Below are 13,708 nucleotides of genomic sequence, written 5' to 3'. Positions count from 1 at the left end.
AAATGTCATGGTGTATCATCATCATCATCATATGTAAACATTTTAGACTAGGCAAGCCTAGTTCAGCCGGCACGCAATAGAAAATGTTGCCAACTCGAGAGTCGAACCTGTGTCGCCCACGTGAAAGGCTGTGTTGTTAACCACTACACCACGGAGCTGAAACATTTGCTGGGTGTCAGTATAACCTCTTGTCTATATCCTGAACAAATCCTCTTTTGCCATCGGCCGTTCTAATAGTTAACTGGCCCTTTGTGAATGACATTGATACAGTTAAACTGAGTGAGTTAAAGTTACTTGCTACGTTTACCTCCACCAATAGGAGCTATGTATCGCGCTTGTAACTGGCCATTTTAACAGCGTATTAGCCAGTAATAAGCTTTACCGGTATCTACTAACTTACTGGAATAGTTATAAGAATTTAACAATTGCTAGAGAGTCTGCCAAAGCTATTTCATTCCTTGGCATAAGAACGTATTTTTTTCTTTCATGGCAAAACAACATACTTTTATCTTTCATTCGTGAATGACATTTATACAATGACTATCAATAAAGGCAACGATAACTAACTCTATCAAGTGAAAAGACGAGAGAATCATGGAATCTACCAGAAATTATTAATAAATGTATTGCTCTCAATAGATTCCAACTTAGGTCTTCCACAAGGCACTGTCTTTAACCACTATGTGACTGCATTACACGTTTCAGCAGTCACTAGACTCCATTGAGGATTGTGTAAAACTGGCTAACGTTTCTTATTAAGTTTACCTCCACCACAAATAGCGTCTATGAACTGTATTGCTTTTGCCATATTCATCAACTATTCATCTTCAGTCTCGCTTTTGCTGTCCGGCAAAAATATTTGTAAGTCAAAAATATTCTATTCTTCTGTTGCGGCGGATCACAATTTCTGTTGCGCCACTCTCCGCTGCTCTAATTACAATAAGAGGGCAACATTGTATACAAACATTTACCCGCCAGTGTGGCAGCTAGCCTTCTGAGATTTACTTACCAAATCGACCCGCATTTGGGGCTTGGCAGGTGTTAATCTCAGACCCTGGTTGTTAACAGTCTGTTTGTTCGCAATTCACATGAAATGCTGCAGGAATTTAAGAGCAGGTTTTCGGTAGTAGTTCATTCCCTTAATAAATGACCCTGCCCTTGCCATTATCGTTTCGACCAATGGAACCTGTTCTTTTTCCACGAAAACAAAAATGATCTAATTTGCTTTGCCTCGAACAATATCATCTTTGGTTCCTGCTCTAGAATGCACCACAGAGAATAAGCGCCACAGACGCATGTTAATGTGAGAACAAGCGAAAATCCAAGTAGGAAGATTGACAAAGATGACAAGCAAACATTTTAATACGATACTATGAATTTAAATGGGGATATTGAGCACTGGCCCGGCCTGTGACTGTCTGTGTCTACTGGCCTTTTGTGCCCACTTGTGGCTCACATGAACTGGGACACAAATTTAAAAAAAAAAAAATCGCAATCTTACCAGATTATATCCTGAAGCTAGTGATAGCTGGCCAGCCAACATTATGCCCACTTGATCCTGTCCCCACCTCTCTTCTTTCGGACAATCTCAGGTGACGTTATAGCATTCCTCACCTACCATCAACCAGTCGCTAAGCCCTGGAGGTGTCCCAGCGGACTTCAAGATGGACAAAGTAAAGCCCCAATTTATGAAACCAAAACTTCACCTCTCTGATATCAAAAACAACAGGATGGCATCCCTCGTCTTTCCTTACAAAAACAGCATACTATTTTTACTTAACTCTCCTTACATCTCTCAGAACAATCTTCATGACCGAAACAAATCAGGCCACTTCACTGAGACTGCTCATGTCTGTAACCGAAGCTCTTTGAACTGCCCAAGCTAACTCTCTCTTCTCTGTTCTCATCCTCCTCAATCAATTCGCTGTGTTCGACACTGAACTTTGAACTTTAACACCCTACTTTTCCCTCGCTGATTTGGGTGTCTCAGACTCTGCTCACTCTTGGATTTCTTCCTATCGGTGTCTGCCAAGCAGCCTCTTACTACTGGTATTCCTCAAGGCTCAGTTCTTGGCCCCCTCTTCTCTCAATACACCAAGTTTCCTGGCTCTGTCCACTCCTCATAGGGACTTGCCTTTTACAGCTATGCAGACAACATTCATCTTATTTTCTCCCTCCCCCTTCAGACACCCAAGTGACAACACGCATCTGAGCGCCTGGCCAACATCCCCACTTGGATGTCAGCTTAACACCTCAAGCTTAACCTTGACAAGACTGAACTGCTCTTCTTACATAGTGTCTTAACTTTGTTTTAACTTCATTCTTAGTATGGTCTTCTTGCCAGCACTGACATTTGTGTGGTAGTATTCACCTACTGTAAGTTGTTCTGGATAAGAGGTCAATGTAAAATGCAAACTGTGCATGGAGAAGGCCAAAAAAGGCATTTAATCAATTAGAAATTAAGTAAAATAAAACATGGAAAGTACGGCTGTAACTATACACTAAATTCACAAAAGTATGACACCAGGTTCTCGTTACAGTTCAGATTTGTACCCAAACAAATTAATTTCAAAAACTGTATGTGAATAGCAAGCAACTCTGTGATGAATGCATCTTGAATTGTTTCCTATACTGTTTCAAAGTGTGCATTTGCACACATCCCAAAATAAAAGTTAATTGTTGCAACCTTTCAAACAGTTTTGTGAGCCATATTTGGGGAGGATGTTTAGCAACATTTTGGCAATCCAGTAGACTGCATCAGGCCTTTTATGTCTCTTACTTTCCCTGGGTTAGCATTGCACATTTTACCAAATAAACGAAAAACTGATCTTCGAAAATGTTGACAGTGCTTTACCAAACAGTGACCCTCAAACCGCAATACGTTCCATTTAGAGGGTTAGGGCATACCACTAAACCCCCAGGATTAAGTGAAAGGGTGGGAAAACTTTCTGAAACCACTGCATATTAGGGATGCAACGGAACAGTGGGCCCATGGTTTGGTACGTACCGCGGTTTGTGGGTGACAGTAAACGTTGCAGTTTCGTAATGAATTACGTCATCATGTTAAGTGTTTCCACTCGAGTAGACGACAGCGGTTAAAGCAATGCTTGCAGACTCCCCGTTTACGGCCTTCTTACCCTCATCCTCGTATTGAACCAGCATACATTTCATAAACAAAAATACTGATGAAACAATTAAACACCTTTTTTTCCCCAATTGCAGTCAACGAGATAACTGACAACAACAAAAACACAGGAATTGAAAAAAATCCAAAAAGACAAAATTGTTAATGAGAAGATCTTATAGAACTACCATAATTGGATAGGAGGATTTTGTAAAGGGAACAGCTTCTTTGCTGGCACTAAGTTCTGGGAATATTAGTTTGTGCATGTGCATGCATGTACAGTTGTGATCATAAGTTTACATACCCTGGCAGAAATTGTGAAATTTCGGCATTGATTTTGAAAATACGAATGATCATGCAAAATAATGCTTTTTATTGAAGGATAGTGATATGAAGTCATTTATCATCACATAGTTCTTTGGCACCATTTTAAAATCATAATGATAGCAAATCACCCAAATGGCCCTGATCAAAAGTTTATATATATATCAATGTTTGGCTTTGTTACAGACACACAAAGGTGAAAATAGCAATTAAAGCTGAATTTCCCACAACTGTGGCTTTTTAAATTTACTATTTATACACAGACACTAATTGCAATGAGTTTGCTAGCTCTCACGTGGATGCACTGAACAGGCGAGATACTGAGCCATGGGGAGCAGAAAGGAACTGTCAAAAGACCTGCGTAACAATGTAATGAAACTTTATAAAGATGGAAAAGGATTTTAAAAAAAGTTATCCAAAGACTTGCAAATGCCAGTCAGTACTGTTCAATCATTTACTAAGAAGTGCAAAATTCAGGGATCTCTTGATACCAAACCAAGGTCAAGTAGATCAAGAAAGAAAAACTACCAGAAACATTGTTTGGAATACAAAAACCCACAGGTAACCTCAAGAGAAATACAGGCTGTTCCGGAAAAACACTGTATGGTTGTTTCAAGGAGCAAAATACGACGACACTTGAACAGAAATGAGCTGCATGGTTGAGTTGCCAGAAAGAAGCCTTTACTGCAACAATACCACAAAAAAGCCCAGTTACAATATGCCCAACAATACCTTGACACACCTCACAGCATCTGGCACACTGTAATTTGGAGTGACAAGACTAAAATAGAGCTTTATGGTCACAACCGTAAGCGCTATGTTTGGAAAAAGGTCAACGACGCCTATAGTAAACAGAATACCATCCCCACTGTAAATCACGAGCTCTATAGGCACAGGCAATCATGTGAAAACTGACAGCAAGATGAATGCATAATGTTATCAGAAAATACTGATATCCAATTTGCATTCTTCTGCATGAAAGGTGCGCATGTTATGCTCTTGGACTTCCCAGCATGACAATGACCCTAAGCACAAGGCCAAGTTGACCCTCCAGTGGTTACAGCAGAAAACGGTGAAGGTTCTGGAGTGGCCATGTCTTCTCATCTTAATATCATCGAGCCACTCTGGGGAGTTCTCAAACGTGTGGTTCATGCATGACAACCAAAGACTTTGCATGACGAATGCACAGTTATAGCACCTGCAAGGATTCAGGGGCTTCACAACTTTTACAAAAGACTGCATGCTGGCATTGATGCTCAAGGGGGTCAATACACAGTATTAAGAACTAAGGGTATGCAGATTTTTGAACAGGGGTCATTTCATTGTTTTTCTTTTTTGCCATGTTTTATTTTATGATTGTGCCATTCTGTTATAACCTACAGTAGAATATGAATCACATAAGAAATAAGACGTGTTTTGCCTGCTCACTCATGTTTTCTTTTCAAATGGTACATTTATTATCAATTCTCCAAGGGTATGCAAACTTTTGAGCACAACTGTATGTCAGTGTTTACGTTAGCCGGCAAACGCAGGCAGAATCACGTGTAGTTCTGCAAACGAAAATATACTCGCTCATACAGTAAGACATTACTAAGCGTTTTAGTCGTGTGACTAAGCAAAACACGCTTCAACATTTAATATGCAATGTGACAACATATATATCCAGGCATTATCTAATTAGGAAAGAGGGTCGGAAATGACAAAATTCAAAGTACAATATTAGTCAAAATATTTTACACACGCTTGTGTTTTTAATCGATCAGAGTTGATGCCACAAATAAGTGACTGAAACGTATTTTCAATAATGTTGCAATATTAGGCTACATAAAACAATTCTAAACTAGGTTTTAACATACTGAAATTAAGAGGCAAATGAGTTTCAGTAAATGATCTGAGCCTATAATTTTCCAGAGCTGTCAAACACTTCTGCATGCATAATTTGCAAAGTATATGTTGAGACGCTTCTAGCATTGTCCTAAAATCCCTTATTCACAAGTGATACATGATTTTGGAATCAAAATATTGTGCAACACGATCGTTAAAAATATTTGCAATCTGGCTCAAATAATTGCGACAGCCCTAAAGCCCATTATGCTCATCCAGCAAATATTGTGAAGAGTTCATTATGCCGATCCATTTAAATAAAAAAACATTTGCTGGAAAAGTTAAAGATGAATTACAGCCTTGCAAATGCATATATATGGCCTAAAAGTAACATGTTTACACTATCATGTACACTATTCAATGACAGGGTTCAATGACAAAGTTGAATACAATCTAACCATCATGTACACAATCAGCCATAACATGACCACTGACACGTGAAGTGAATAAAACTGATAATCCCGTTATCAAGGCACCAATCAGTGGGTGGGACATATTAGGAAGCAAGTGAACATTCTGTCCTCAAAGTTGATGTGTTAGAAGCAGGAACAATGGGCAAGTGTAAAGATCTGAGCGACTTTGACAAGGGCCAAATTGTGATAGCTAGACGACTGAGTAAGGGCATCTCCAAAACTGCAGCCCTAGTGGGATGTATCCGGTCTGCAGTGGACAGTACCTATGAAAAGTGGTCCAAGGAAGGAAAAGAGGTGAACTGGCGACAGGGTCATGGGCGGCCAAGGCTCTATGATGCATGTGGGGAGGGAAGGCTGGCCCGTGTGGTCCAATCTAACAGATGAGCTACTGTAGCTCAAATTGCTGAAAAAGATGATGAATCACAATCCTGTGGATGGTCTAGTGTGTGTGCGTCACTCACCTGGAGAACATATGGCACATGGTTGTACTATGTGAAGAACGCAAGCCGGTGGAGGCAGTGTGATGCTTTGGGCAATGTTCTGCTAGGAAACCTTGGGTCCTGCAGTTCATGTGGATGTTACTTTGACACGTACCACCTACCTAAGCATTGTTTCAGACCATGTGCCCCTTTTAATGGCAACGATATTCCCTGATGGCATTGGCCTCATTCAGCAGGATAATGCACCCTGTCACAAAACAAAAATGGTTCAGGAATGGGTTGAGAAACACCACAACGAGTTCAAGGTGTTGCCTCGGCCTGCAAATACCCCACATCTCAATCCAATCGAGCATCTGTGGGATGTGCTGAACAAACAAGTCCAGTCCATGGAGGCCCTACCTCACAACTTACAGGAGTCTATGCCTTGACGGGTCAGGGCTGTTTTGGCAGCGAAAGTGGGGCTTAAACAATATTAGGCAGGTGGTCATAATGTTTACTGATCAGTGCATATAGCTTACAATTAACCACCGGGATGTATAATAGATATTCTTGAAAATGTGAAACATCAGTCTCTCTGCATTTTTTCTGTCACAATAACAAAATACATTTAATTAAAAAAATAGGAACTTGCGAAGAGTTTTGGATATAGGCATGATAGGCGGTTTACTTCCATAAATACCGCCTTGTCGCTTACGTGCAGGATGAAGGCGCCAACTTGTAAACAATCTCATTTCCCAAAATTCCACGCTCCATTACGAGCAATTTATGAAAGCACAATACAATAGACAAGTTGTTGAATTTCACCGTTTATGAAAAGGATAATTTAAACTTTAACATATGATCTTTAATTCCAATCAAACCCTTTATCAACACCTCAGATAATGGAAAAAATTTACACTTCAAATTTCATATTAGCAACCTAATAGTCCTTACAACGTTAAGAGGCGATCGAGCCACACACTAGCAAAACAATCGGATTACTGCCAGCAATTGGCCGTAAACCCCACTATTATTATTATAAATGGGATTTTTAGCACCTTTCAGCAAACCCAAGGACACTGTACATCAACAAAAAACCAAAAAAACAATAGTAAGAACAGTAAACAAGGCTATTTATGGTGAGCTACACAGAAGGAAAAGCCAGAATGAACAAGTCTGTTTACAGTCTATTTTTAAAGATGGTGATGGAATCTGAGTCGCGGGTGGCAGAAGGGAGAGAGTTTCAAAGTTTAGGGGCCGCGACACTGAATGCCCAGTCCCCCATGTTACAGAGTCTAGTTTTTGGAATGGTGAGAAGTTCAGTGTCAGAGGAATGGAGCCTACGAGAGGGTTGTGTATGTGAAGGAGGTTGGACAGGTATGAGGGGGCAAGGCCATGAAGGGCCTTGTAAGTGAGGAGCAAGATTTAATTGATGCAGAACTTGACAAGAAGCTAGTGAAGATTATACAGTGTTGAAGTGATGTGCTTCCAGGATTTGGTGCATGTGAGAATTTTGGCAGATGAGTTTTGAACATTGTTATGTTAATTTTGAACTAAGGTACATTTGAGAAATGTCTGTCTTTCCATTTGGCTGGTATGTAGATCTTTACTTTGATTGTGACACACGTCTGTATAATATCAGAGGATTAACAGGTATTTGGGCCATGTCCTCCTGCCTAGAAGAAGGGTGTCAGTCTTTAGTTCCTCAGGAATGTGGTCCTTGAACTTTGTCTCTGTGTCCCTTACTCAGAGTGTCGATACATGGAATTACCATCACAACATAGAGCTTGTTCAGGGCTTTGCCTGTTACCCCATACAAGATTCCATTACAGGCGTGTATAAGCGGAGCCGAGAGGTGTTACAGAGGTGAAAGAAAGCTGATTTGGTGACAGACTATGTGGAGGTGAAAAGAGAGTAGAGTCAAAGATGACACCCAAGTTTTTGACCACCTTGGAGAATGGGCAGATGGAGCAGCCATCAATCGATATCACAAGGTCACCAATTTTGTTGAGTAAAGCCTTGAGTGCCACCAACATGATCTCAGTTTTACTGCTGTTGAGTTAGAGTAAATTTGATGTCATCCATTTTTTGGTGTCGTTACGACAGCTAATCAGGGATGGGGGAGGAAGTTGAGAGTTGGGTTTGGTGTGGATGTATATCTGCGTGTAATCTGTCTAAGAGTGGAATTGAAGACCATGCCGGCAAATGATCTGGCCCAGGGGTAGCATGTAGATGATAAAGCAGGGGTCCAAGCACAGAACCTTGCAGCACACCTTGGATGACAGGAGCTTGGTGGGATCATGAGCCCCAAAGTGACAAACTGCTTACGATCAGCCAGATAAGAGCGGAAACAATCTATTGCTGTTTCAGTTATCCCCAGAACTGTTCCCACACTTAAAAAAAAAAAAATGGTGTGGCAGACAGTATCAAAGGCAGCAAAAAGATACAAAATAATTAGAATGTTGAATTGGTGAGCATCCTCTTACTAATTACCATGCCACATGTCCAAACTCAATATAGACTTTTGGTGCATTTCAAGTAAAACTGGTAAACAATCCCAACCATGTTCCATTGTCAATGAGGAGTATGTCACATGAATGAAAGACAAATGTGGTCTGCGTGTTTCATTATCAATTCCCATATACAATGCAAAATGTAATGGCCGTTACAGTGCATTTACCACAATCCAGTCACTTACATGTTTGGCAGATATCATTAGTTTTGTTCCCTGTACATCTGCCAACTTGACAACGTCTCCTTTTCGTTGGTGGGGAAGGAGAGTTCGTCAAAAGTAGCTTGTGCACTGCTGGAACAGCAGCATTGCCCATTATTTGATTTGCGCACAGCTCCTTACCCAACTCAAGACTGAACCGCCTGCTGCATATAGTTGTATTAATGCACTGTTTGTACAAAGTATGTGCATGACTGCCAGGTCTAAGACACTAAAACACAGCAACAGACCATTGTAACTCCCTCCCTTCACTGAAAACAACCCCACTGTCATCTGGCCCATCACATCTATGCCACACAGTGCTGTTGTAGTGGGCCGTAATTTCAAGCAGGTTCTTTGCGCCACTGTGAAATCCAACTGTCTGATGCATTGTGCTCAAAATACATAACATTTTATTTATTTGGTAAATCATTAGTGTAGCGTTCCCAGCATTCAGAACTTTGTTGAATATTTTTCAGACAGTGCCTGTGTGCATGGTGGTATTCCTCGTCTGACTTAATAGCGAAGTGTATTCAATAGACACACACACACACACTTTCAAATTCAGCAGCAATCCAGAACTTAATCCATTACAATGTATGGATATAAATATATGCTGTCCCATTGCACATTAAACGTTGAAACACGTTTACTTGGCAACCTATGTCACACAATATTAGGCTATTTAATATGCTTTTAATCAATTTATTTGGCATATTTTCTACGGGACATTTTGGCCGTTCCCATTCAAAACAAGTCATGTCATTGTTTAAAATGCAGTTGTTTAAACAATTAAGGCAAGACTATACAAAGTGCACCTTTAAGTTACTCAATCTATGTACAAACCAACTAATGTGTAAAATATATTCTTTATTCTCATCCCCGCATTATTTTGGGGGCGAAGGTATCACCAAATCATGTGCTGGTGCCACCAACTGAAAGACTCTAGCACCAGCGGAAAATGTGAGCCTGGAGACCTGATACAACACAGTGGTTTATTTACAAATAAAAGCAAAGGGGACTAACTACATTTTGTTTGCAAGGTACACATTTTCCAACTGTTTGCTACGATTTCCATCTATTAAATACAACCCAGGTAGTGAACCCTGGCGATCAATGCGAGCTGGGTCTTGTTAATGACACTCACCTGTGTCAGTCCAGGAGAGGGAGAGGGGTGTGGGACAGAGGTGGGTCCCGTTATAGGCTGTGGTGGTTTGTTCATTTCACGTGGTTCTGTGGTCCTGCATCAGGGTGGCGCTGACTTGATCTGAGGAAGAATTTCACCAAAAGTACAGAAGAAGTTGGTGCAAAAGTACCAAATGTTGATGCAATGGCCAATAACCACTGTCAGTATCCATAAAAGAAGGTTAGAAAGCATAAAGGGAAATGAGAGACTCAATCAAGAAGAGAGTGCCCTTATGAACCTGCAGTAGTGAATGATGACCACCATAAAGACAGATTGTTTTTTGTAGCAGGTCCTGGCAGTAACGGCTAGTACAAAAGCAACCCAACTGGATGACACCGGTCACAACTAGTGTTACAATATTGGAAAAGTTACACTAGGTAGGCTAATGTTTCATGGGCTTCCATGAATGGGGTTGTTAGAACTTCGATTGTATATGCCATTCCGAGGGGGGGGGGGGGGGGGTAAAGGCCCCTTCAATAGAAATGTTAGCCCCACCACTTAGCTGAATGTAGAGATGATAGTTGCAAAATAAATTTGCCCCCTCGCTGATTTCATTGCCCCCTCAGTCACTATTAAGCAGCCGGGCCTGGTGGGTTTCTGCACTAGCCAAAGCAGCTAGGGGTTTTTGTCACGACAAGCAGCTAGGGTGGAATTTACTGCCCTGTACTGATAACAGCAGTGCCTCCTCCCTAAAGCCTTGCGCCAACACTTAATTGCATCCCATAGCATTGAATCCCATAGCATCCAAGAGAATTTAGGGCAACTTGCATATAACCCTAAACAGTCAGTCTACTTTGTACAATGGCGGTTAATCTAATAAAGGGATTATAAAGTTTACATTGGAACATAGCCTTCCTTTTGAATTATGCAAATGCAAAGTGGATTTTGTAGATACTTGGAAGATGATTTGGGAAGTCAATTTAAAAATCATTGGAACTTAAATGTTAGTGAGCCGGGAAAGCAAAGGGGAAAATGAAATGTAGAATTTAATATGAAAAGCTGTAGTAAGTTGGTTAGTGTGAATTTGTCTGATTATTTTAGTATGCTAAATAGAGTATTTATTTGATGTAGGACATCACTGATTTAGATGGCAGAACAATGTCTCTGAGGAAAGAACATGCCTAAAACCCAAGACAGAAAACTGCTTTAAATTATACTATCAACATTCCCTGACTTGCATTCACTGTTATCCCTGTGACTGTCACTGTAAAACCATTGATACCAAAAGAAGAATCTTGCGGTAAGGAAAAATAAATAAATAATGTTTTTGTATAATTCACTCACCTCACAGTTGAACAGTAAATCTACTTTGAATGGCCTATGCCACATTTATATCCCACAATAGAATCAGCCCTTGGCTGAACCATCTATTGATCCGCCTGGCAGATGGCAACAAAATAAAACAAGTATTATCTTCATGAGATCTGCTCCCTTGAAATTACAAGAACCTTGGTTAGGAAGCAAAATTGGAGCCTGGTATTGTAGGGTTAAAATCTGTTCCATGAGTCACCGGGGATAAGGCTCAGTCTAATTTGCCTACTTACACATTCGTGTTTTTGTTTTTTTACTCATGATGAACTGGATTATTCAGTACCAGAGAATGCCATGTTTCAGGTCAAAGTTCACCTGGCAGCAATCTAGATTTGCTTTTGTGTGTATTGCCCTTTTTTGAGGACATCTTACAATGTCTTAAGACATAACATGCCCATATAACATTAGTGTTCTAAAAACTGAAATTATATGTATTTTATTGGGAAGCAACTTGTTTTGTAACCAAACATGGGAACTGAGTTAGTGTTATTATAAAATTACTTCAAGCATGAAAAGAAAGCATGTCAAACTGATATCACATGATCGAAAAGGCGATCTCACATTATTGAAGACGTGTCATATCGCTAGCTAGCATATAGGCTAGTAAAACAGCCGGTGTTACCCACAATGACTACCCTACCTGCCATATGTCCCATCTGTGGTTAGGACACACATTTTGGAAAACAAAATCTGAGGGACTAAATAAAATAAACGCAATTAAATTACCGTATAAAAATGAGTGTTTATGGTAGTTTCGGTACAACATTGCTGTTGGATCAAATTGCAATCAAGGCCTTCTAGCGTGCGTACCGGGGGACCAATGATGGTGGACATGTCACACCAACTAACGCGATAGTTAGCCTAGCTAGCCTGTAGTAGCCTACGTGTCTCTACAGCAGTAATGAGTGAATTAACTTTAACGAGTGCAAAAGCCTACAAAAAATATTGCGGTTACTGCCCACGTGTAAAAAAAATACATATGTAATATATATTTTTAGAGGACCAATTGAAGCAGTTAATGTACTTTCACATGTTATTTGTTGGCAATTACCTAGCTAGCCTTATGGAGACAACAGTATTCATTCATTAGTAGGCCCGAACAAGCCACACTGTATGACAGTCATTGAAAAAACATCATGACCCTTTCCTTACCTACTTAATTTGACAGTTCGGATTTACCGACATAAACTATTTTAAAAAACGATGTGCGCATACATTGCATCTTGAACTAAAACCGCACCTATTAAAAAGTGTATCTGGACAAATTGTTTCGAGGGCAATGGTCAAGTTTAAAAGAGATTAGCAAAGTGGCATTAACATTCCATGTTAGCGTTCGCTCCTCAATTTATCAATACCGTTAAACTTCAACCCAAACGGGTACGTACTGGGTGGCTAGTTAGTTACTGCACATTTACTTAAATAATGTAACGCCCGATATTAAGTCGTTTGTAAGAGTTAACAAGCTAACAATGCTGGTTCGGAGGAGGACACAGTAGGAAAGGTATTATTTCTATCTAGCAGTATAACATGGAGCTAGCTTGCTAACAATACCTAGTCTTGCTAACCTTGTAATAGGACTGAAAGAGCAGGGCCTTCGTCCATTTGTCTTTCACAGAACGATAGCAGGTAGTCAACACATGATTCTTACCGGGTATAAATAGTGTCTGTGAGGGCTCGAAGGGAAGACTGGAATCAGCAATGGAAAATATATATTTTAAAGTCTATCGTCCGTTTCCTTAGATTGTAGTGTAGTTTCTTGTCTTCTCTTCCAAATAAAAATTGGTGCCCTTATTGACTTAGCTAGCTAGCTAGGTGAGTGCTATTGCTGTCACTTGGGCTTTAAATCCCCGGAGCGTGCAAAAGTGACAGGGCACAAAATGTATTAATATAACACTTAAAGATTAGTATTGACAACTCCAATGCCTCCAAAAAAAGCCTCTGGACCGGAGGTCCATGATCAAGGCGCCGATGGTGACGGATTGCCGGTAAGATACACACTACTGGGGCTTCGTTCGGATTACAGCGAGGCCATGGGGCGATGCATTCTCGTCCGCTGGAGCCGGCCGGACGACGCGCCTGGTAAGTCGCATGGGTACTTCCGGGATTTTTTTTTCTTTTGATGCCGCCTCCTTAATCATGTGATAGTGGAAACCAAAAATATTATTTTCCAAGTTTGAAATGCTGTTATTGTGTAATATGCCACCTACACCCCTTCTTACAGTATAAACAAACACAACAAAGAAATGTAATCTTCTCAAATAAACAAAGAAATTATGTCTTCTCAAGAGTTGACAGTATTTGGGTGACGTACATATGTGCAGCCATAGATGCTTTATA

General features: G+C 40.4%; 1 protein-coding gene across 8 annotated transcripts in view; it reads right to left on the bottom strand.

The window, feature by feature from the left end:
* The window catches only part of eif4g1a (eukaryotic translation initiation factor 4 gamma, 1a), a 56,909-nt gene extending 43,458 nt beyond the window's left edge, over positions 1 to 13,451 (bottom strand). For 7 of the 8 annotated variants that reach the window (XM_029119137.2, XM_029119138.2, XM_029119140.2 and 4 more), the window contains exons 1-2: positions 13,020 to 13,450; positions 10,022 to 10,141 (exon numbers count right to left, since the gene is read on the bottom strand). In XM_029119137.2, the coding sequence (XP_028974970.2) occupies positions 10,022 to 10,096 (75 nt within the window). In that variant the 5' untranslated portion in view covers positions 10,097 to 10,141; positions 13,020 to 13,450. Of the gene's footprint in view, positions 1 to 10,021; positions 10,142 to 13,019 lie in introns of all 8 variants that reach the window. The other variant, XM_010883879.4, reaches the window with a different exon arrangement.
* Positions 13,452 to 13,708: the final 257 nt, after the last annotated feature.

This window comes from Esox lucius, chromosome 3 (assembly GCF_011004845.1).
Source record: "Esox lucius isolate fEsoLuc1 chromosome 3, fEsoLuc1.pri, whole genome shotgun sequence".
Classification (NCBI taxonomy): domain Eukaryota; kingdom Metazoa; phylum Chordata; class Actinopteri; order Esociformes; family Esocidae; genus Esox; species Esox lucius.
The sequence above is the reverse complement of the archived record's forward strand: the minus strand, read 5'-3'. Positions and strand labels throughout refer to the sequence as shown.